This window comes from Lutra lutra, chromosome 10 (assembly GCF_902655055.1).
Source record: "Lutra lutra chromosome 10, mLutLut1.2, whole genome shotgun sequence".
Taxonomy (NCBI): Eukaryota; Metazoa; Chordata; class Mammalia; order Carnivora; family Mustelidae; genus Lutra; species Lutra lutra.
In genome coordinates, this window is record NC_062287.1 from 109,740,673 (window position 1) to 109,764,407 (window position 23,735).

Consider the following 23,735-nt stretch of genomic DNA (forward strand, 5'->3'; position numbering starts at 1 on the left):
AAGTCAGAAACTCACGTATCGTGTCAAAAGTTTACACTCAAATACTGCCTCTCGAAATGTTATCTGTGATCATTAAACGGAGCCGGCCTAAGCCAGACATAGAAGGAAGCCCATAAAGGGAACTTTTTAAAATGTTAAGGTAAAAAGATTCTCGAACATCCCGTGAAGAACATACCTTTCCATGCCACAGCTTTATCAAAAATACCTGTACTGAGGGTGGAAAGTGTGGACGGGGGGGTGGGGGAAATGCCACATTAAGCAACACCAGCTACGCTAGCACCAAAGAGCCCAGCGCGCTAGAGCCACGCTCCCGTCCATCCTGCACAGACACACTCCACAGACGCTCTCGTGCGTGCTCTGCACAACCGTGCCTGTGCGAGCTTCCTCAGCACAGAGGCAAACAAACATCCGTGTTCATGACGCTATCTGCAAAAGACTTGCACTTACACATATTCAGTAACATCTTTAACATCCCGTGGAGATCATTTTGTACAAAATACAGAAAGTACAAATGGGGGAATAGATACTTTCACTTGTGTGATCTGCGTTTCTCTGATGAAACGATGTTATAGGTTAAATCCCGTTACAGTGAAAGCTACAAAAATGAAAATCCTCCAGAAATACTTGTAGATGTTTATTGACGGCTTGGGTTTGTGACATGGTGACCTCTCAGGGGGAGCGGTAACTGGGTCCCGCGACAGCTTCGCTCCTTCCTTGATTCCGAACCACTGCCATGGCCATGCTGCTACCTCAGACTCAGACTTTAGTGGCCCCTCTCTCCCCAGCAGCCTAGCAGCTCCTCACGAATAAGGACTCCATCTTTCCTGTATGGTGTGTCTTCCCTGCAAAAAACACCAAGCAAACCTGCTGCCCCCTAGGCTTTTTGCCGGCTGAACTAAAGGACCGGCCACGCTGTGAAGCTCCAGGCACGGCCTCCGCCATGGGGCCAGCCGGCTTCCAGCGAATTCGCATCCATGGTCCCAGTCATGGGGAAACTGGCTGCGGTGTTCATTTGGATGCTGAACGGGGCCAAAATGCCCCCAAAACATTAAATCCTGCGCTTGTCTTCCCTAAGGAAAGTTAAGACCAAAAAAAGTTCTACGATATGATATAGGGGATTTGGATATTCTATGGAAATTTGTTGTAACGGGATTTGACCTGTGCCAAATTCTAAATGACTATGGTTATTCCTATGCTGTTATATTCGAACTGTATCTTCTTAGGGAGATACAGTGAATGGGTTATTCAGTCAACAGAAGTCCCTTTCCCTCGTCCAATGGTGCTCTCAAAAGCAAGTCGCCTCATCCAAAGTTACAAATCGCCTGAGCTCCCAAGGCCATTCCTTTTTAATACTCACACCAGTGGCAATAAATTCCGTTAAGAATTTCCCCACCGCTGCCCACTCCATCCCGCCCCCAGATGAAGGCGGTACTTGTGCCGTCAGAGCACCACGATGAGGGCAAGATGGGCTTCTGCCACGGTCAACCCTCTGTTCTGTTTCCTCAGTACAAAATGCTCAGCTTCCCTCAATCCTGCAAACAGGAAGAGTTAAGACCAGGAAATCTCAAAGCAATCAGACATTCACGGAAAGTGAGAGAAGAGGCCTCATCCTGACAAGCCAATGACAGACAGACTCACGCTACCAAAAAAGAGGTCAGAGAACTTTTTTGTGCAGGAAGATGGGAAGTAAAATATACCTTGGAATCTGTAGGATTTTCCATCAGAGGCACAAGTTTATCTGAAGCAGATATTAAAATATGTGGTATAAATATGTAACAGGACTCTAAATTTTTTGCCAACTTTTCATGTTAATAAAAACTAGCTGTCATATATAAAATAAAACTAAAATGTTTTACATTAGGAATTTGAATACTGGTTAATATCAAATAATTACTAAAATCTTTTGATGTAGGGGGTGCCTGGGTTAAAGCCTCTGCCTTAGGCTCAGGTTATGATCCCAGGGTCCTGGGATCAAGCCCCACATCGGGCTCTCTGCTCAGCAGGGAACCTGTTTCCTCCTCTCTCTCTGCCTGCCTCTCTGCCTATTTGTGATCTCTGTCAAATAAATAAATAAAATCTTTCAAATAAATAAATAAAATCTTTTGATGTAAACATTATTATGGTCATTTTTTTTTTCTTAAATCATCTTCTATAGACAGAGATGGAAATGCTAATGTGATGTCTGGAATGTGCTTCAGGAGAAACCCGGAGAATGAATAAGAGCGAGGATGAAGGGCTGGTCAGCAGGAAAGATGGACCGTGGGGTACTTGGGGCTCATTACTCTCCTGCTCCCCTTTTTTATGTATCTGAAATTCCCCATAATAAAAAGTCTTTTTTTTTTTTTTTAAGATTTTATTTATTTGACAGAGATCACAAGTAGGCAGAGAGGCAGGTAGAGAGAGAGGAAGAGAAGCAGGCTCCCTGCTGAGTGGAGAGACCGATGCGGGGCTCTATCCCAGGACCCTAAGATCATGACCTGAGCCGAAGGCAGAGGCTTTAATCCACTGAGCCACCCAGGCGCCCCATAAAAAGTCTTTTTAAAAATAAACACAGAGGGGCGCCTGGGTGGCTCAGTGGGTTGAGCACCTGACTTCAGCTCAGGTCAGGGTCCTGGGGTCCTGGGATCGAGTTCCACGTTGGGCTCCCTGCTCAATGAGAAGCCTGCTTCTCCCTCTGTTTCTGCCACTTTCTCTACCTGCGTTCTCTCTCGCTCACTCTCTCTCAAATAAAATAAATAAAATCTTTAAAAAAAAAAGTTTTTAAAAAGTGTTGCTCAGTCATTAAGCATCTGCCTTCAGCTCAGGTCATGACCCTAGGGTTTTAGGATAGAACCCTGCATCAGGCTCCCTGCTCAGCAGGAAGCCTGCTTCTCCCTCTCCAACTCTCCCTGCTTGTGTTTCCTCTCTCGCTGTCAAATAAATAATTATAATCTTAAAATAAAATAAAATAAAATAAGGACTATGGAAAAAAGTACCTTTTATATTCCAGGTTATTAGTTTGTTAAATGTTTTATTTCATGCTCTGAAAAAAAATGAAAATCAGGAAATAGTAAGACAACTTTAGGGCCTAAGATGAGGAAATACCATTTGATTGAATTTTATCTCATGTAATTTTAGGATTCAAAAATTTTCTATTATTTAAAGTCACCCAATACTCCAAAATATAACATTTATTTCTTTAAATTTGTCTGAACTACTGGGCAGAAAAAACTCTTATCATCTGGCCAGTTCTTAATGACAGATTCCTCTAATGATGAAGGAGCTGGTTTTACAACTGAACTACTTTAATAAAGCCACATTTGTGCGCTCAAACAAAGCACACCTCGCTTTCCCTAGAGTCTGGGTACGTGTGGCCACGCATATAAATCTACCCGTGAAAGCAGCACAGAGAAAACAGCATGAAGTGGCATCCAGCTACTTAGATGTCATTTGTAATGCGGAAACATCTGCCTCCAAAGTATCTTTAAAAGCGCACCACGGCTGGGGCGCCTGGGTGGCTCAGTGGGTTACAGCCTCTGCCTTCAGCTCAGGTCATGATCCCAGGGTCCTGAGATCAAGCCCCACATCAGGCTCCCTGCTCAGGGGGAAGCCTGCTTCCCACTCTTCCACTCCCTGTGCTTGTGTTCCCTCTCTCGCTGTGTCTCTCTCTGTCAAATAAATAAATATTTTTTAAGTAAAAAAATAAAAAATAAAAAAAAGTATAGCTTACATGATTCTCTAATGAGCATATATGACTTGTGAGAACTTAAGCAGACCAAAGATTTTTCACATTTAATGCTTTTCTAGAGCATCTTCAGTTACCTCGAGGAACATTCTAAAACAATTTGATCCTCTGAAATTGGCAAAATGCAATGATTTGGTTCACCAAGGGGAGACCAGAAGTTCTATGAGGCTTTAGAAAGACATGAACCAGAAGAAAGGCTCCTTCCAGGACCTTCTCAAAATTTATGTCTGATCCAGGGTAACTCGCTGCCCCAAAACCCCCAAGGCTTCGGGAGCATTAGTCAGAAGCACCCCGCGGGGGGGACCTGCAAACAACATGTTTCCAGGAGGCGGACTGGTTTCCCCGGCCCGTGCGCCTTCCTGCCAGACCAGCACTGCTGACCCTCGTAAAGCCACCAGCTACGGGGAGGATACCAACTGACGAGCACCAAGAAGAGAGTCCGTTTCTAACTCTGACCAAAATACCAACACAGCGCGGTGCTTCCTTAAAGCTCAAAGTAGTATGAAGGAAGAAGGAGTGAAATACCTCAAATGAATTTTGAGGCCCGTACATTTCTAAAGTTACCAAATCATTTTCTACTGAGGAAACAGAAGAAAGGGATTGGACTTGCCCTGGACCGTAAAGGGGTGGGGGAGGAAACCCCCAAACCAAAAAGTGGTATGTTCGTTACATCGTTCCACAACACTCTGACATGTTCATCGCTGTACTCTTGGAGCACAGCACAGACTGTCGCTGGTGCTCCTTTACAAAAGCATTGCAATTGTCTTTTTTCAAAAGCATTTTTTGAAACCAAGAACTGAAAGAAAGAAAAGAAAGCTGTAGAGAATGCTGCAGCTTCCGAGGCTCATACTATACCGTGAATCGTGTCTGTCACCTGGAAACCAGAGTGCTCCAGGCACGACCGCATGGACAGCCTGCGGCAGAGAACACATGCATGACAGCTAAAGTGGTACGTTACCCCCACGTGCCCTTCACGCCACCCAACACAAGGACATTCCTTCCCCGGACGGGTGGGCTGCAGTCACACCGTCGCTCCAGGGACCAGAAATCTGTATGGGCTTCATGCTATAAATCCCAAACATTTAAGACCGGCAAGACAAAGACACTTTGCATATGTCAAAATTAGACACCGTAGTCTGCGATTTGTTTAGTTATCAGAAGAAGGCACCAAAGCAGGTATGAAAGGGCCGCAGACAGGGACTGGGCAACTCTGTCTCGAGTATTAACTGAAGAAATACTAGGTTAGACCAAATGGGAACAGCAACACCGGAACGCTGTGTTACTTCTGGGAGGGAAGCTGGACTACCTTAGGAATGGACAAAGTTACGTCACACTCAAAGTCCAAGGGGATTTTTTTTTTTCTTTTTAAACACAGAGTAAACAAACAACTGAAACTCATGATGATCCTAGTAACGATGAGGACGTGTGCTCTCCCCGGTCTCCCGGGACAAAGCAGGGCTCTTCACCAGGGAGCCCGCACCCAGCGCTCTCTGCAATGTCTGTGAGCAGTCCGTCCCTCCATCTCCGATCCTGCAGTACGAACTATCTACGGGCTCTTCCCATATGGTCTGTTTCCCATATTTGGGGCAGGGGGTGGAGTAGAGTTAATTTCTATTTCAATTGAGATTAAAGGAAAACAGGGAAGATGGCATTCTGCTTTCTGGATTTAAAACAGACCATGTCCCAGACTGCACTCTTTTGAGTCATGAATACATATCTGCGTTGTGCCTTGATGCCTTTAGTTTTATTATGGTTAGTACGCAACAAGCACTAATAGTAGCCTTCTACTGCTCAAAGAACACACAAAAACGTTTTCCCAGACAACACCCGAGAGATCTTTGAGTGGATTATAGACATTCATGCCTGTGAGACCGTTCAAACGGTGAGGCCAAATCTCTCCATTCATGCACAGAAGGAATCGGCTCAACACAGAGTCACTGTTCGGACAGAGGAAGGGACAAAGCAGTCCTCTGAGACTTCCGCCAACTGGCACAGGTTACAATGAATGAACAATACGTACTGACATTTGTATCTTCCACAATTCATGATAAATAAGCAAACAGGTTATTTGTAATCAGCCAAACTTGCTGCTTTGAAAAGGCTGCTACTGGACGCTGCGGAGCTCATGTGCCTTCCCAGCATCAGAAAGGAAAAAAACCAAGTTACATTTATAGCTTGCATTATCGTTTCAAGCTCTCTTCTAGCAATCACACCTGTTTCCACAGGGCAAAGGCTGAACCAGGACTCCTCAACCTCTATTAAATTATCCTACTTTCCTTGGGGTGATCTTACAGGGGAAATCTGTGTCCAACATTTGTGCAACTTTGAAACTAACCCTCCTTGTTAAAATGAGAGCTAGGCTGTGTGAAGCGGACCCTGAACTGGGTTGGCAGACACTGCTTTTGGATCAGACGGATGTTTTGATGTTTATAGTGTATGCGTTACAGAAACGGGCTGGGAGAGAACAAAGTCTGGGGACAGAGACTGTCGGCTTTCTGCCCCTTAGCCTGCGGTGACTAGCACTGAGGAGCAGGACCCCACTGCCACGGCCTCGGCCATCTCACAACACCGCGGTGAAGAAAAAGGAAAAAGCGGAGCAGCATCTAATCAGCTTCAGTAAAGTCACACGTAAAGGACTATAAATGTAAATCAAAGAAACAGTTAACCTTCATATTTGATTCTCAGAGCAAAAAATTCTGAAGTGTCGAAGAAGAAAGGGAAGGAAGGGACGTAACTGCTCTAGCATGTCATTAGGCAAGACAGCAAGACCGTCTGAGAAAACACACAGCTCTATCCCCACCTGCGGCTGTCAGTTAACACTGTTAGGGAAGGAGCTTATTCTAACGCCCCCTAAAGCCTCGCTACGCTGCATTCCTACAGCTGCTCTCGGGGGGCCCCAGTCTATGGGGGCAGCGCACACACCTGCATCGGGACCAGTGTGCTTTCCCCACAGGGAGAGCGCGCAGACAGGGAAAGTACGGCATTTGAGTTGCATTCCGTTTCTCTTTAATCCCGTCATTCCTGAAAGTAACGTCATTCCTGAAAGTAACGGGATTTATTATTCATTATTCGGGTGGGCTCCAGATTTGTTCAGCCACCTCTCTTAATGAATGCAAATCCTAACAAATCACTATCAATTCTGGGACATATTTTTATTGTGGTGGGAACAGAGGCCTCATGGCGGACTCGGTCTATCTGTCCCTCCACCGGAGGCTAGATTCGTTCCACAGAGCTGTCGGCAATATGAGTGAACTCACACCCCAGCAACAAAAATTACAGATCCTTTAAATTGGAGGTGGAAATATCTGAAAAGGCACTGATTTCTGTGGCAAGATCCCTGGCCAGGCGCTGGGAGAGCTTGGCTCTGCTGGCACCTGCTGGCAGCGGTCACCTGGCTCGTGCCTCACGGGCTCAGGGTCTGCCTCTCCTGACGATGTTTCTCAGAGTCCTCCAGAGCCTGGTTCCTCTCCTCCTGCTGTCAAGGTATTCAAATGACCCTCAGTTTATAATGGCCATTCAGGTCTAAAATTCCACCTGGCAACCAGGGTCCCTGCTGAACCCTGAAGGACAAAAACCTCAGCCAAAAACCTCTTCAAAACATTTCCAACTGAGGCTGTAGGCTTCATATTTTCACTCAGTTGGAACTGCACAGAAAAAGTGTCCTTGAACTAAGGACTCGACCCATCAAGTATTTATACTGAAAACAGATTCCCTACTCTAAAGCGAAGGAGGAGCTTTTCTCCAGTAAAACTGAGCCTGCCGTCCCAAGAATTTAACCGTGAGCCTGGAGACACCCACGGACTGTCCAGTTAGCGAGCTGCTCATCTCCCAGCATAGCTTCCGCCCTGCATGGAGGAGGCACCTTCGGGAATGGCAACTGAGATTTGCTTAATAAAAACATAATTAAGAAGCTAAATGTAGAGTGCCCCCTACAAATTAGAACTATATGTAAAACAGGGGCGCCTGGGTGGCTCAGTGGGTTAAGCCTCTGCCTTCGGCTCAGGTCATGATCTCAGGGTCCTGGGATCGAGCCCCGCATGGGCTCTCTGCTCGGCAGGGAGCCTGCTTCTCCCTTTCTCTCTCTGCCTGCCTCTCTGCCTACTTGTGATCTCTCTCTGTTAAATAAATAAATAAAATCTTAAAAAAAAAAAAAAAAAGAACTATATGTAAAACATACTCCAATCTATTCGTTTGGCAAGAATCAATTGCACTTGAAGTGCCTTTATTCTGTTTATTTTTGAGTTACCTAAAAATAGAGACATAGAAATGCTAAAACTAACTCTATTTCCAGACATTTTCATTGTAAGTACTATTAAGGCAGTAATGGTGGATGGCTAAAATTTTTCAAAAAGGACAGACTACTAAATACTGATAGTGAATCTTTACTAAGGGAAGAGTTAACGGCTCAGGGCCAGGCCGTGCTGTCGATGGCTTCGCTAAGTGACCCATCCAGTAATACAGCACGTTCTAGAGCTATGCTGTCCAATGCGGCAGCCACCTGTACATGCGAGCATTGCAGTTTAAGTTAATTAAGAGTAATTAAAATTCAAAATTCCCATCTTTGGTCAGGCTCACCGTATTTCAAACATTTGCTAGCCCCTGTGGTTGGCGACCAGCATCCCAAACAGCACAGGTCCAGGAGAGCCTGCCGCTGAGCTTAGCCAGCACCTGGAGGGGACCACGGTGCACGTCTAAAACACCTCTAGTTCAAGTTACAAATACAAACGAAAGCCTCAAAAATCAGATTTAAACAATCGTCTGTATCATGTGCAATTCCAGCAGCTCATTATTAAAGTATTTTAAAAGTGCTGCCCACAAGAAAGCACACAAATGAAAAGAAAAGGGACTAATGGTTAGAGGATGGCAAAGATAAAATGGCTCAAGACTGATTTCACTGAAAGTACCAAAAGGGCATTAACTGGGTTCTTCAAAAACTGTGCTTTGGAAGTGCAACTTGATTGAATGAAAAACCCAACTGTCACTTGTGTACCATCTACCGATGGGTCAGAGGTAAGGGTCAGCTGTGTGTTCCTCATCACAAAGCGTCCTCAGGTTTTCTGGGTGAAGGGCACGTGGCTTCCAACGCTCAGATCCTAAGCACTGCACAGCCTGACAAGGCCAAGGAAAACTATTCAATGAAAAGGCTCAGTCACATTACGACACAGAGTCCAGCTGTAAGTTTGATATTTTTGAACATTAAAGTCGAATTGTCATAGACATGGGCATAATCTGGCCTTCAGATTGAGCTGAGACTAGTCTCTTATAACATTAAGTAGGAAAACTATTCTCCATCTCATGAAGACCAAAACAGGCCCTTCTAAAGAAGATCTAAATGGATATTAAAATTCTACCATAGAGATATATCAAACATCTGTATGTGTGGTCAGTAAAATGGTAAATTCATGGTATAAGTAAAAAATCCAGACATTTGGGATCTCCTACAATTGGTTAAGACAATTCAATAAATAGGGCACTTTAATTGAAAGTTAGATTCAATTAAGTAATATAAATTTTTAGAAAGATTATGAGTCTAACAGTTTCAATGTTTTAAAGAAATCTCAAAGGAAGGGAGGGGGCGCCTGGGTGGCTCAGTGGTTCGGGTCAGGTCATGATCCCAGGGTTCTGGGATCGAGCCCTACATGGGGCTCTCTGCTCAGCAGGGACCGCCTGCTTCCCTCTCTCTCTCTGCCTGCCTCTCTGCCTACTTGTGATCTCTGTCTGTCAAATAAATAAAATCTTTTTTTAAAAAAGGGAAAAAAAAGTAAGGGAGGTAGTAAATTCAGCTCCACTGAGATCATACTTTTGCCCACGGGTCTCCCCTGTGCCCTGTAAAAACCTTTATGATCATGTTATTAAAAACAATACCTTTTCAACATTAGAATTTTACAACCTAGGTTTGAGCTAAAAATTTCAAAGTGTGGAAAATCCAAGCATCATAACCACTACTAAAGATTTTGCCAACATCATACTTTTCTCTGGATATAAAGCTGGAAAATACTTGTACTGGCTTACTAATAAATTATAAGAACAGGAATTCAGAACATAACAGGATTATCAGCAAAAAACCCAGCTGCGCAGCCCAATTAAAATAAAAGCAATATGTAAAAATAGCTTCACTAACACCACTAAAGTATTTAACATCTCTTCCCAGGTAATTCAGGAGAGAGGATGAAAACTGTTCCCAGGGCCCTCCCATCCCCACGCAGCCTACAAACTCACCATCTTTAAAATCGCCCCGTAGAGCCGCAGGAGCACTTTCCGAGGCTCGTCACCAATGGTGGCCACGGAGTCAGGAAAGGAGCACTGGAACAGCATGTTACTGAGGCCACCTCTGTGGAAAGGAAGAGGACAGTAAGCATCAGGAGTTTGAAAGGCAGCTCACCCGCCCTTCTCGGACGATGACAGCTGAGACATCAGGGCCCCATGGCCACTGCTCCCATCAAAGACCCGATCGGCTCTAGGGATACCTGCAGGACACACCATGAGCTCCAAGTATTTGGCTCAATCTCAGAGTCACATGACAAACAGCAAATTCCCTATTGGTTCTTAGCTTGACGCCGGAGGGGAGCTCTGTGTCGACTGCAGGTGTGCACCTGCACAGGCCGAGCGCCTCTAGAGAAGGAGCAGGACGAAGAGGGCCTCGAGCCACACCGGGGGTGGGGCATCCGAGGTGCGTTCCTGCAGGCTCCTGCTCTGCTGATCCCAAACCTCCACTCTATCCCCATAACGACCAGACTAAAATCCTGGGGCAGTACTTAGTCCACCTCCCCGAGGCCTGTCCACTTGAAGCGTATATAGTTCCACGTTCTTAAAAACATCGCAGCCGATTTCGACCAACAGCCTTTTCAAAGAACTTGCAACATTAACCGGCTCTGGGCCGCTCAGAGGAAATGATCAGGAGATCGCAGCGCCCTGTACCTTCCACTCGGACAACGAGAGACAGGAAACAAGTTACAGCGGTCATTTAAACAGCAGGGGAACCGCTCTGGGGACAAAGCACCTGCGTGGGTCGAGAGGAGGGGCAGTTAATGGAGGGATGGGAGCTGAAGGAAGGAATACGAGAAGCCGCACAGTTGGGAGCCCCAGACGCGAAGCACCTCGCCTGCACGCTGGCCCCGCTGCAAGAAACAGCCCTCTGATGCAGACAAACCAGACACACAACCAAATCCCGGGCAGCGTCAGGGCCGCACACTCCTGGGAACACAGTCCACCCCCGCCTGCAGAGGTGCGGCGTCAGAGCGCCGGAGACCCTCGACTCCGGAGAGAAAGTGACCGGGAGAGCAGACCGCAGCCATCCGGAAGGACAGCCCGTCACAGGAGCCACCAGCTCCTCCGTAACCAGTCCCGTCCCGTCAAAGCTGTGCTCCCCGAGGGGAGACTAAACTACGCACCTAACTTACAGCATCAGCTACAGAACCACACAGGGAGTTCGAGGACACCCGGCCAAGCACTGCTGAGAGCGACGAGATGCAGACCTGGACACGGTGTGGGGAGAAAAGAGAGCAGCGAGAAATTCTTCCCTGGAGGGTTGTTAATGCCGGAATATTCACGTGGGCTAACGGTTCTGAAAAGTCCGCTTCTGCGGCAGACGCCCTCCTCCCCTCCCAGGTCTCATTCCGGCGGCAGCGCACCCGGCACGAAGACTGTCCTGCAGCTGCCTTGACGGGCAGGCGTGCCCGTGTGACCAGGTGCTCACAGATAAATGACTTCTGGAAGTCAACGGCAGACATCCTCATGGCCTTTGTCCCTTTCTCCCTGTCCTCCATCCTGCTGTCTGAAACCAGGAGAGGACAGTGTGTCAGTCTCGAAGCTCTTGTCCCCGAGCCCCACATCCACACTGCTGTTGCCCGGGGGGATGCTGGGCCGGGGGCCCCGCCCGTTATAAATCTCCTTTGCCTCCTTCAGCTCCCAGTTGGGGGGTCTGCCAGTGTGGGGCCTGGCGGGAGGCCGGAAGGCAGGAGGAAGGAGACAGGCTGGCTTGCTGTTCTCGACCGAGCCCTGGAGTAGCAACAGGGGAACCCCCCTTCTCCGGGATACTAGATCAGAGTCTGGGCCCCAGCTCCCAGGGTGCTCCTCAAGTCCTCAGATGCCAGCAACAGCCACGCGGTGCCCTCTTCACAGGGACGGGGGGCCCAGCTCCAGGGTCCGATAACCCCCACCTTCCCTCGGTCCCCCAGCCCAGGGAAGGGGCTGCTTCCTGCAGTTCTCTGCACCACGGGGTCCCATTTCTGCTCCCTTGGTCCTCTAACGCCTGTGCACCCAATTCCCTCTATTAAATTCTCTATGTTGAAATGTCTAGTGCTGTTTCCACTTTCGTGCCAGCGTCTGCATGGGCACAGATGGCCAGAGCTTTCAGCTTCTTAGATTGTGGGAATGAGCCACAGCCTAGGAATGGCTGAGCGTTAGCTGAAAGGAGCCCACATCTTCATCAAGCCCAGGGAGCTGCCACACCCGCCCAGCCTGTTTACTTCCAGACACCTTCACACAAGAGGGAAATAAATTTCTGTGTTGTTTAAGCCACGGTCACTCCAGGGCTTTCGCTATAAGCAGCTCAATCTAGTACTAACGGATACAGCTCATCACAATCCCCTCACTGGTGCTCTCCCGATCTGCAAACCCCTCCTTACCCTTCTCTGCTACCTAAAAACTCCCTACGACCCGGTTCAAAGTCCGGTTTACGACCCGGTTCAAAGTCCAACGTTTGCAAGAAGCTTTCACCCTCTTCCTTGCTAACTCCTTGAAGACAGGGCTACTAGGGTCTCAATACAATTCTCAAGGCCCAGTAACGCCCAATGGTGGGTGCTCAGTAAAGCTTTTCTGAAGACGACGATAACCAGCAGCACTGTTGTCTCTTTTCTCCACACTCCCACCTGTTATGTCTGCCTTACTAGGTACGGTGGACTCGGCTTGGCTCCCTGATTAATTAGACTGTAAGCTCCCTAAGAGACAGTCCTGGGGGAAGGCACCATGCTACAAGAAAGACCACTGGCTTCAGGGCCAGGGATTCAAATCCCAGTACTGCCACTTACTAGCTGTGTGATCTTGGGCATATCACTAAACCTCTCTGGGCCTCAAATTCACCCCTCTGTAAAAGAGCTGCACTTTCTTTAGTCATTTTCTTTTTCTTGAGTGGGTGAAGGGGGCAGAGGGAGAGGGAATCTTTCTTTTTTTTTTTTTTTCTTGAGAGAAGGAGGGAGAGAGAGAATCTGTGTGGAGCCCAACGCAGGGCTCCATCCCATGACCCTAAGATTGTGACCTGAGCCAAAATCAAGTATCAGACTGATTCGATAGAGCCATCGAAGGGCCCCTCCGTAGTCATTTTAAGAGCTCCCTGAGGGGTGCCTGGGTAGCTCAGTCGTTAAGCATCTGCCTTCAGCTCAGGTCATGATCCCAAGGTCCTGGGATCGAGCCCCACATCAGGCTCCCTGCCTCTCCCTTTCTCACTCGCCCTGCTTGTGTTCCCTCTCTCAACAGGTTAGCTCAGGTCCCCCCTCCACAGTCCCGCAGGCTGGATGCTGATACAGCCTCCCATGTACAGATGAGGACACGAGACAGGGCAGGACAGCGCCGTGCCAGGCTAAGCACATAGTAGGTGCTGTGGGAGCCAGACAGTAACAGGATGAATGTGTAAAAATGTGCACACAACAGAGCTCTTGGTCTCCTGGGACTGCTGTAACACAGGACCTCAAATTTGACAGTTTAAAACAACACGAATTTGGGGTACCTGCCTGGCTCAGCTGATGGAACGTGCAGCTCTTGATTTCAGGGTCATGAGTTCAAGCCCCATGTTGCATGTAGAGATTACTTAAATAAATAAACTTAAAAAAAAAAAAAAACACGTGAATTTATCTAATGGTTCTGGAGTTCAGACTCCAGGAAACAGGTCTTCCGTGGCTAAAATTAAGATGTCAGCAGGGCTGCACACCCAAAGGATATAGCACATTCCAGTAAACTAAAAACACAGTCTCAACTCATGAATGTCAAAGGACGGTGCTCACCAGGGGGGAAAGAGGACTTGGTGTTTCATGAGGACAGAGTTTCAGACCAGGAAGATGGAAGCGTTCCTGAGATGGGGGTGAGGGTTGCACAACAGAGTGAACGCCCTTAATCCACTGGACGATACACTTAAAAATGGTTAAAAATAGTAAATTTCAGGCTATGTACATTTTACCACAATGATTTTTAAAAAGAAATGAAGTACTGACATGTGCTACAACATTATGCTCAGTGAAGGAAACCCAGTTCCATATTCTGCGATCGCATTCATGTGAACTGTCCAGAACAAGGAAATAACACAGACAGAAAGCAGATCAGTGAGTGCCCAAGACTGGGCCAAACAGGGCTGGGGGCCAGGGTTCCCTTCTGAGATAAGAAAAATGTTCTAAAATTGATTATGAGAGGACAGCTGCCCATACCTGTGAATATATTAAAACCCACCAGATATACATACTTTATTTAAATGGATGAATTATATGGTATGTGAACCATATCTCAATAAAGCACTTTTTAAAAAAAGAAAAATGGGGGCGCCTGGGTGGCTCAGTGGGTTGGTTAAGCCTCTGCCTTTGGCTCGGGTCATGATCTCAGGGTCCTGGGATGAAGCCCCATATCGGGCTCTCTGCTCAGCGGGGAGCCTGCTTCCCCAGCCCCCACCTGCCTCTCTGCCTACATGTGATCTCTGCCTGCCAAATAAATAAATAAATAATCTTTTTTAAAAAAATAAAAAGAAAAATGACTTTTTTCCATATGTAACAATTTTTCTTAGCCAGTGAAAAACTCAAATGTGCTTCCACAAAAACTGTGTTTCCCAGATCTGAACAAAAGTCATATTTAAGAACTTCGTCAACAGCTTACAAGGCAATCATGAGCACCTGGGAATCTTCACAAGAGTAACGACCTCTTTTCCCAAAATGCAAATCAGCTATCTACCCCAGCGAGGGAGGAAGAGAGACACCAGGGAACCCAAGGCTCTGGTTTTCCCCCAAGTGAGCCTTGAAGCACAGGGACAGTGTGGAGGGAAGAGGATGAGAGCAGCCTTAACCTTTCTTCTCAACTCAGGGCAATGCCTCTGGTGCGTGGCTTATCAGAAGTGCCCTGCCACACGGGCTCCCGGCTACCAGGCGACAGGACAGGCATTCCATCAGTTAAAAGCCCTCGTTTTCCTTCCTGTCACACACTCTTGAGGGTTCGGTCAGCAGCGAGAGCAAACAGATGAGCTACTGTTCTAAGTTGTGTAACTCCATTCAAAGTTTAATCCCGTGCTCCTAGAGAAGGCAGGCAGGCCAGCTCCGCCAGAAACCAGCTCACAACCTGGAAACCCTTCATCTCTTGAATTATCTGCAGTCCCTGTTGCTCAACAGACCAAAGCGGGAGGAAGTTAACTGCCGGTTATTTCCTAGTGACAAGCAAGATAAATGAAACAAGGTCATCATCCCAAATGACCCAAACTGTGAGAAACCACCTAGAAAAACACCAGTTACCAATGAGCCAAACGACACGACTGGGAATAAGATACGTTGGGAAGATAGGCCCAAGACGGGGAAGCAAAACTGCAAGGGTCCCACTGACACGCAATTTGTCACAATCTTCTCCCAAGTAAAACCCCAGGAACGCGCAAGGATTTCAAACAAGCACCGCAACAGCTTTGTAAGAAACACACATGTCCTAGTTGAACGCAGGAGACACGAGATACTCCATGAAGCAGAAGAGCAAATAAAATGAAACAAACATGTGTATTTCCCACTTAGCACATGTCAGCAGCGGGCGCAGGATCCAGCGCCCAGCCAGGGGAGCCACGAGCAACACGAAGAGCTTGCTGCTCCCCAATCGTTAATCAGATATCAAAATAATCCTTCCAGTTTCTCTGGGTATCCAAAGAAAAACCAACCAAAAAAAAAAAAAAAAAAAAAAAAAGAAAGAAAGAAAGAAAGAAAAACCAACCAATAACACAGCACAGAACCAGCCCCAAGCTGAAGAACTAGGGCTAACAGGTTTCTATGCTGAAGCAAGTCGTTTCAGGGAGAACAAAGCCACACAGTAGCCGAGGAGCGCGCTGCTGCTTCTGTCACTTTCGTGTTCATATCCACCACGAACGACAAAGAACTCAGGGGACCTGGGTGTGCTGTTAGGGACTCAGCTAAGTTTTATCAGTTCTACTGGAGCAACGAAAGTAGGCTGCTTGTGACGTGTACTAAATGGTTTTGCCTTTTAGATCTCGGAATTCATGTTCCAAAAAATCATGTTATTGTGGATCTTAAAGACCCCAAAAATAAAAAATGTAACAAGTTACCCAAATTCTGTCATTTGAACATAACCACTTTTGTTCATTCTGGGTGGTTTTGTTTCTTTTCTTTTTTAAGCAGACTCCACGCCCAAGCTGGGGCTTGAACTCTTGACCCGGAGATCAAGAGCTGCATGTTCTACAGACAGAGCCAGCCAGGGTCCCCTAGCATTCTGGGTTTTTTGGTTGTCATTTTCCTAAGGGCCTCTTTTCCTACTTCTTTTTTGTTATTAAAACTAGGATCTTACTGAATGTATTACTCCATAACTTCCTCTTCCATTTATAGTACAAGCATTTTCCATCAATTCAGCATTAAAAACTCAATTTTTAAAAAAATTATTTATTTATTTATTTGACAGAGGTCACAAGTAAGCAGAGAGGTAGGCAGAGGGAGAGGGAAAGGCTCCCCACTGAGAGCCCAATGCAGGGCTCGATCCCAGGACCCTGGGATCATGACCCAAGCAGAAGGCAGAGCTTTAACCCACTGAGCCACCCAGGTGCCCCTAAAAACTCAATTTTTAATCACACACACAATTTCATCTTAAAGACTAAGCATGGTTTAGCCAATGGCCCACTGTGGCTTTTTCATAACTCTTTACTTCCATCCATAACTCTACAGTATGTCCACCTGTACGTCAACCTTTATGCACAGTCTGATGAGACCCTTCAGTTACAGTTGGTTTTTCTGGGTCAAAGGGCACGAACATTTTAAAATTCTTGCTACCCACTGCCAAAGTGTCCTACAACCAAGCCACACCACTCACTCTTTGCCTATTAGCACATCAGAACTCCCCTCTCATATTTTTTTCTTATTTTTTTGAAGACTTATGGATTTAAGAGAGAGAGAGAGAATGCAAGTAGGGGGACAGAGGAAGAGGGAATCTCAAGCAGACTCACCACTGAGTGAGGAGCCCAACCTGGGGCTTGATCTCTCAACCATGAGATCATGATCTGGGCTAAAACCAAGAGTCAGACGTCAGTTTAACCAACTGAGCAGTCCAGGCACTCCCTATTTCATATTCTTGTCTCACTTATTTAACAATGAAAACTTGATAGATCAAAATATAACTTTTAAAAATACCAAACTGCATGGCACCCCAGTGGGTCAGTCAGTTGAGCATCTGACTCTCGGTTTCAGCTTGGGTCGTGGTCTTGGAGATGTGGGATTGAGCCCATTGGGCTCCCCACTCAGTAGGGAGTCTGCTTTCCCTCTCTCTCTCTCCCTCTCCCCATTTATGCACACATATTCTCTCTCTCTAAAATAAATCTTTAAAAATTAATAAATAAATCAAATTGCTAGTTGAGATAACTAAAAATTTTTTTAAGTCTAAAGGCCATGAAATATTTTAAGTTAAAAAACTGATGCACTGGAAATATTTATAGGTACATTAATACAGAAAAAATGCATTTATTAAAATAAATTACAAAACATGTTGAGAGTTAGCTTTATTCAAATGATTTCTTGGGGGCTGCAACTTGGGCGGCTCAGCTGGCTTCGGCTTAGGTCATGATCCCAGGATCCTGGGATCCAGGCCCACATCAGTCTCCCTGCTCAGCACAGAGTCTGCTTCTCCCTCTGCCCCTCCCCCGATCATGCACAATTCTTTGTCTCAAATAAAATCTTTAAAAAAAAAAAAATGGGGCGCCTGGGTGGCTCAGTGGGTTAAGCCTCTGCCTTCGGCTCAGGTCATGATCTCAGGGTCCTGGGATCGAGCCCTGCATCAGGCTCTCTGCTCAGGGGGGATCCTGCTTCTCCCTCTCTTTCTGCCTGGCTCTCTGCCTATTTGTGATCTGTCAAATAAATAAATAAAATCTTAAAAAAAAAAGACTTCTTGGCGACATGCATCAGTGGCTCCACACTGCGTAACTCCAAAACTGGTAAGTGTCAATCTATCATCCTCTTCATAAAGCCAAACAATTAACTGCACTAACACTGAGAAGAGAAGATCAAATTGGAAAATGTAAAATAGCAGATAATCTAAAATTTCAGTTGGCCCAGAAATGGGTCAAAGACGCTGTGTCATAGCAGGCAACCATACTGATCGACATGATTAAAGAGGACCTTGGGAAATTCCACAAAATCATTTCAAAACAAAAAACATCCCATATAACACTAAAATCGGGTATTTGATGCTACCTCCTCTTCAAAGTTCCTTATGGCAAGAATATCAATTATGCCTTCCTACCATGCAAGGTCTTCCTCAAATAGAAGCCTAACTGACAACAGGTTCCATAAGGTCAAATACGAACCAGAGTGTTCCAAAACATACAGGATCATTAATTCTCTTATATGTCAGCTATTCCATTACAAACATACCCATCACAAAAAATACTCTAATGTTGGGACGCCTGGGTGGCTCAGTTGGTTAAGCGGCTGCCTTCGGCTCAGGTCATGGTCCCAGTGTCCTGGGATCGAGTCCCACATCGGGCTCCTAGCTTGGCGGGAAGCCTGCTTCTCCCTCTGCCTCTGCCTGCCACTCCGCCTGTGCTCGCTCGCGCTCTCTCTCTCTCACAAATAAATAAATAAAATCTTCAAAAAAAAAAAATACTCTAATGCTTCAGCACATAACCCAAATACACAGATCATAGAAGGTTCCAAAATTCTGATCTAAAGATCAGAATCTGGGGCACCTGGGTGGCTTAGTTGGTTAAGCATCTGCCTTTGGCTCAGGTCATGATCCTAAGGTCCTTGGATTGAGCCCCATGGGAGCTCAATGAGGGAGCTCAGGGACCCTGCTTTTCCCTTTCCCCTCTGCCCCTCCCACCCCCGCTTGTGCTCTCTCTCACTCTGTACACTTTCTCTCAAATAAATTAATAAATCTTAAAGGTTTTTTTAAAAAGATTTCATTTATTTATTTGACAGACAGAGATCACAAGTAGGCAGAGAGGCAGGCAGAGGCAGAGAGGGGGGAAGCAGGCTCCCTGCCGAGCCACCCAGGCGCCCCTTAAAAGTTTTTTTAAAGATGGGGCGCCTGTGGGGTGCCTGGGTGGCTCAGTGGGTTAAAGCCTCTGCCTTCGGCTCAGGTCATGATCCCAGGGTCCTGGGATCGAGCCCCGCATCAGGCTCTCTGCAGGGAGCCTGCTTCCCTTCTCTCTCTGCCTGCCTCTCTGCCTACCTGTAATCTCTCCGTCAAATAAATAAATAAAATCTTTAAAAAAAAAAAAAAAGATGGGGCGCCTGGGTGGCTCAGTGGGTTAAAGCCTCTGCCTTCGGCTCAGGTCATGATCTCAGGGTCCTGGGATTGAGTCCCGCATGGGGCTCTCTGCTCAGGAGGGAGCCTGCTTCCTCCTCTCTCCCACTGCCTGCCTCTCCACCTACTTATAATCTCTGTCAAATAAATAAACAAAATCTTAAAAAAAAAAAAATCAGCTGGCAATGTACCAAGATAATTGGTAGCAAAGGAAATCACGGTGCTGATAAAGACCACAGTGGGTCAAAGTAGTGACAACCTTGTCCAATATCTCCTCAATCATAATGGGGGAAATTTGCCTGGGTCCAGAGATTCTCTGTGACAGAGGCTTCGAAAGATCAGTGACAGCTTCAAAAGGATAAACATCAAGTGACCACATGACCCACCAGTTCCACTCCTAGACATACACCTGAGAGAACTGGACGATGTCCTCACAAACACTGTACACAAACGTCCATAATAGCCACAACACGGAAAAGCTCAAATGTCCATCAACTGTGGTATATTACAGAATGGAATATTACTCAATCATAAAGAGGAACAAAGTACCGTATGTGCTACGACACAAATAAACCTTGAAAACATACTAAGTTAAAGGAAGTGGTCACCAAAGTCCACACATATTGTGTGATTCTTTCTACATGAAATGTCCAGAAGATATCAGCTAGATTACTGGTTGTGGGGATCACGGGGAGAGACTGCTAATGGTAAAGGATTTATTTCTGAGTTAATGAAAATGTTCTGAAAAGATGGTGGTGATTATTGTAGAACCCTATAAAAAGACTAAAAATCACTGAACTGAATTTAAAAGGGTGAACTTCATGGTTTCTCAATAAAGCTATCAATTTTCCTTTTGAACCTGATAACCATTCTGCCTTAAGTAGTTAACTGCAGATCGAACATTCATTGATTTATCTGAACTAACCTCGTAACATTAGACCTCTGTGTCTTATTCATGGCGATCGTCATTTGATTAAAATATGCTCCTAACCATCAAATACTTCTAGGGAAACTGCTAGATCCTAAGAGCAATCAAGCCCACAAAAAAAGACTCCTCTGATTTTAGGATCTGGAGAAAGAAACATCACTAAGAGCTTTGGAATGAGAAAAGTCACCCAGTTTCAGGAAACTTCTGCAGGGCTGCACTGCGTTCCCAGCTTCGAACACCCTTTCTTACTCCACTTGGACACGGAGCTTCTCCCCCCACCACTGCTACCAGGGGTCCTTTCCTTTGGTCCTGACCAGGTTCTTCTTTTTTTTTCCTTCCCACCTATCTTTTTGCCACTTTTCCTTCCTCCCTTCAACTTCGAGGCCAGTAAGAGAAGGCTCTCACACACAAAACCCATCACCTTCTCTTCTCCTCCTACCCTCTCGTTGCCAGGGTCCCACAGTCCTGGCACCCAAGGCATTACAAAAACTGTCAAGAGAAACATTTTAGAGCAAAGTCCAGAGAGGGGAGCTCGGCTAACATGCATCTCTCTTGCCCTTTGCCCTCCTCCTATAGACTCATTTCCATTCTGCTCATACTCTCTTGGCTTTTCAAAGTTTTTATTTAATGCTTTAACAGCCATGGCCATCTCCACACAGAAGGGCTTCCACAATGTTGTTGTTGTTTTTTAAGAGTTTATTTATTTATTTGAGAGAGAACAAGCAAGAGAGAGCATTAACAGGGGTATAGGGAGAGGGAGAAGTAGACTTCCCACTGAGCAGGCAGCTGGACAGGAGGCTCGATCCCAGGATCCTGGAATCATAATGACCTGAGCCAAAGGCAGATGCTTAACCGACTGAGCACCCCCGGTGCCCCTGCACAGTGCTCTTTAATGCAGCACCCTAAATTCCACCACTGAGCTGAAAGGCCAAATGCAAAGGCAGGAAAATGAAGGGAATCAGACAGGAAAACTCAGAAGAGATGGCATTTTCAACAGCACCAGGGCAGGAGAAAGTAGTCAAAATAAGAGCATGACTTCAGGCATGAATTGCCTCCTCGCTGATAATACACACCTTACCAACACCCAAGCTTCTTCCCTCACAATCCACACATAAATGGACAAGGGGCAACTCATACACCGTATCTGTCTGCAGTTCTCGTTAGTCACGTGGAGCCCCTGAAAAGGTCAGAGACCCCTGCAGGATCCTCAGCCTCTCCATGTGACCCTATCCTCGAGGCACACAAATGTCACCCAGTCCTGGACGATAACAGGATGTATGTCTGCCTGGGTTCCTTCCTTCCTTCCTTCCTTCCTTCCTTCCTTATTTCTTCCTTTTTTAAAGATTTGTTTTAGAGGGAGAGCACAAGCAGGAGCAGCAGCAGGAGAGGGAGAATCTCAAACCGATTCCATGCCCAGCATGGAGCCTGATTGCAGGGCTTAATCTCACGACCTGAGATCACAACCTGTGCCAAAACCAAGAGTCACTCAACCGACTGAGCCAGGCAGGTGCCCCTCAAAAAAATTTTAAACAAAATGAACCAAAATAACCTTTGTTTTTTCAAATGTCTTCTGTAATCACTTCACAAATAAAAGCAATGCTCAGGAAGGGAGGGAGCTCACTTGAGCGAACTTCCCAGTTAATCATCAAGTACCTATGACTTATCATCCTAACTAAGACAAGACAATTAGAGATTAACAAATATTCTTGTCGAAAATCTAAAGGCAAGAGTTCATGTATCTACCCAGGTGGTGTCTTCTCTTCCATTCCATAATATACCAGTTTTCAGTTTTCATAAACAAACTGGCAAATATGAACTACTCTCTGAAGCCACTAATAAAATTAGCTCTCTGGGCAGATCTGTAAGACCACACTGTGGCTTGAGTACGGGCATGCCAGTTTGATAAGCACAAATCTCACCCTTTACTTGATTTTATGGACATGGGAGTGGTTAAAAAAAAAAGAGGAAGGAAAATTTTCAGCAAGTTGGGACCCAGTTAATTGAGCCTTTACTGTAAATTTCCTGCCTCAAGTCACAAACGGATAATACTCCAGGACTTTTCTTATCCATTATCAATCTATAATAATAAGGGATAATTTACTTCTTGGTGAATTTTCCAACTGAACTTCAGCTGCAGAGAAAGTGCCAGATTTTTTTCTTCTCCAACTTGCTTTTCTCTGCATGACCTCCACTGTCCCAGATCCTGCAGCACCGTCCTCTCCCACAGGACACTACTGTGTTGGACAGTAAAGCAGCTCAGGGAAATTTACACGTTACTGACATCCAGGGTAAATCCACAAAAAACTCAAAACCCGCAAAGTGCAAAATAAATCAAGTTCCTCTCCATCTGCTACTAGGTCATCATAATTCAAACTCTGACTCTGACATGTAGCCATTAAATACAATTTCCAGACTTCACAGCAATGTGGAGATTTTCAAGGAGGAAGAAGGAAAAAGGGCATTTCCCTATTACAAGGCATATGAGACAATGCCCCTGACTTCCACAGTGGGTCATCACCGTTTAGGACACAGCTGTACTTCGCCTGGGCGGCCAGAGGTGGCAGAAGTGCTCCCCACTGAAACACTGAAAACAAGTCATTTGAAGTGATCCAACCAGAGAGAGAAAGAGAAGTTGAAAAAGCTACCCCGCGACTCCTTGGCTTCCTACCGTCCAGCCTGTCAGGTGGGGCAGCACAAGCACCCGTATACTCCTGAATCCTTCTCCAGCCATAAAGCCGCAGGAGCGAGCTGTCCTCTTGGTTCCAGAACACATACAGAGGAAACAACGATCACTTCAGAAAACCTTCCAGACTTTCTACCCACCTTACCAAAAACATCGAATACTACCATCAGCTGTTGGCCATGAAAACGGTCAGTCGATTCTGGTTGCTCTGAAAAGTTCACATAGCTTGTAAATACACTCTGTGTGCAAAAGGCAGCCAAACGGAGGCGATGAGATCAAAACCTTCTCAGCCCCAGGAAGAAAGCTGAGTAGTCCAGTAGATGTGACCCGCCTGCACACATCTGCATCAGGAAGCTGGCACACACAGTATAGATCTTGGGCACTTGTGCATGTCACACCAACATTCAAGTACGCGGTTTGTGGTGAAGTAGTAGCCGGTGATTTGGCTGAAGAACAAGTTTTAACTACAAGTGAAAGGCAAACATACAAGAGAGAGCTTCTGAGCTAGTCTCTGCATTTGCATCCAGAAGTGGCTTCAATGTTTTCAAGCATTTTTCCTACGGAAAATAAGATTTTATTTATTTACTTGACGGCACAAGCAGGAGGCGTAGCAGGCAGAGGGAGAGGGAGAAGCACGCTCCCCACTAAGCAGGGAGCCCGATTTGCGGCTCGATCCCAGAACCCTAAGATCAAGGATCATGACCCAAGCCAAAGGCAAACACCCAACCAACTGAGCCAGCCAGGCCCCCCCAAAAATACTTTTTTTTTTTAAGATTTTATTTATTTATTTGACAGAGATCACAAGCAGGCAGAGAGGCAGGCAGAGAGAGAGGGGGAAGCAGGCTTCCTGCCGAGCAGAGAGCCCGATGCGGGGCTCGATCCCAGGACCCTGGGATCACGACCTGATCCAAAGGCAAAAGCTTTAACCC

The 23,735-nt window shown here is 46.2% G+C and overlaps 1 protein-coding gene across 2 annotated transcripts in view; it reads right to left on the reverse strand.

Annotated features, from left to right (window-relative positions):
- The window catches only part of CHKA (choline kinase alpha), a 59,715-nt gene that overhangs the window by 25,288 nt on the left and 10,692 nt on the right, over window positions 1-23,735 (reverse strand). For both annotated transcript variants that reach the window (XM_047691989.1, XM_047691988.1), the window contains exon 2: window positions 9,944-10,055. In XM_047691989.1, the coding sequence (XP_047547945.1) occupies window positions 9,944-10,055 (112 nt within the window). The remainder of the gene's footprint in view (window positions 1-9,943; window positions 10,056-23,735) is intronic.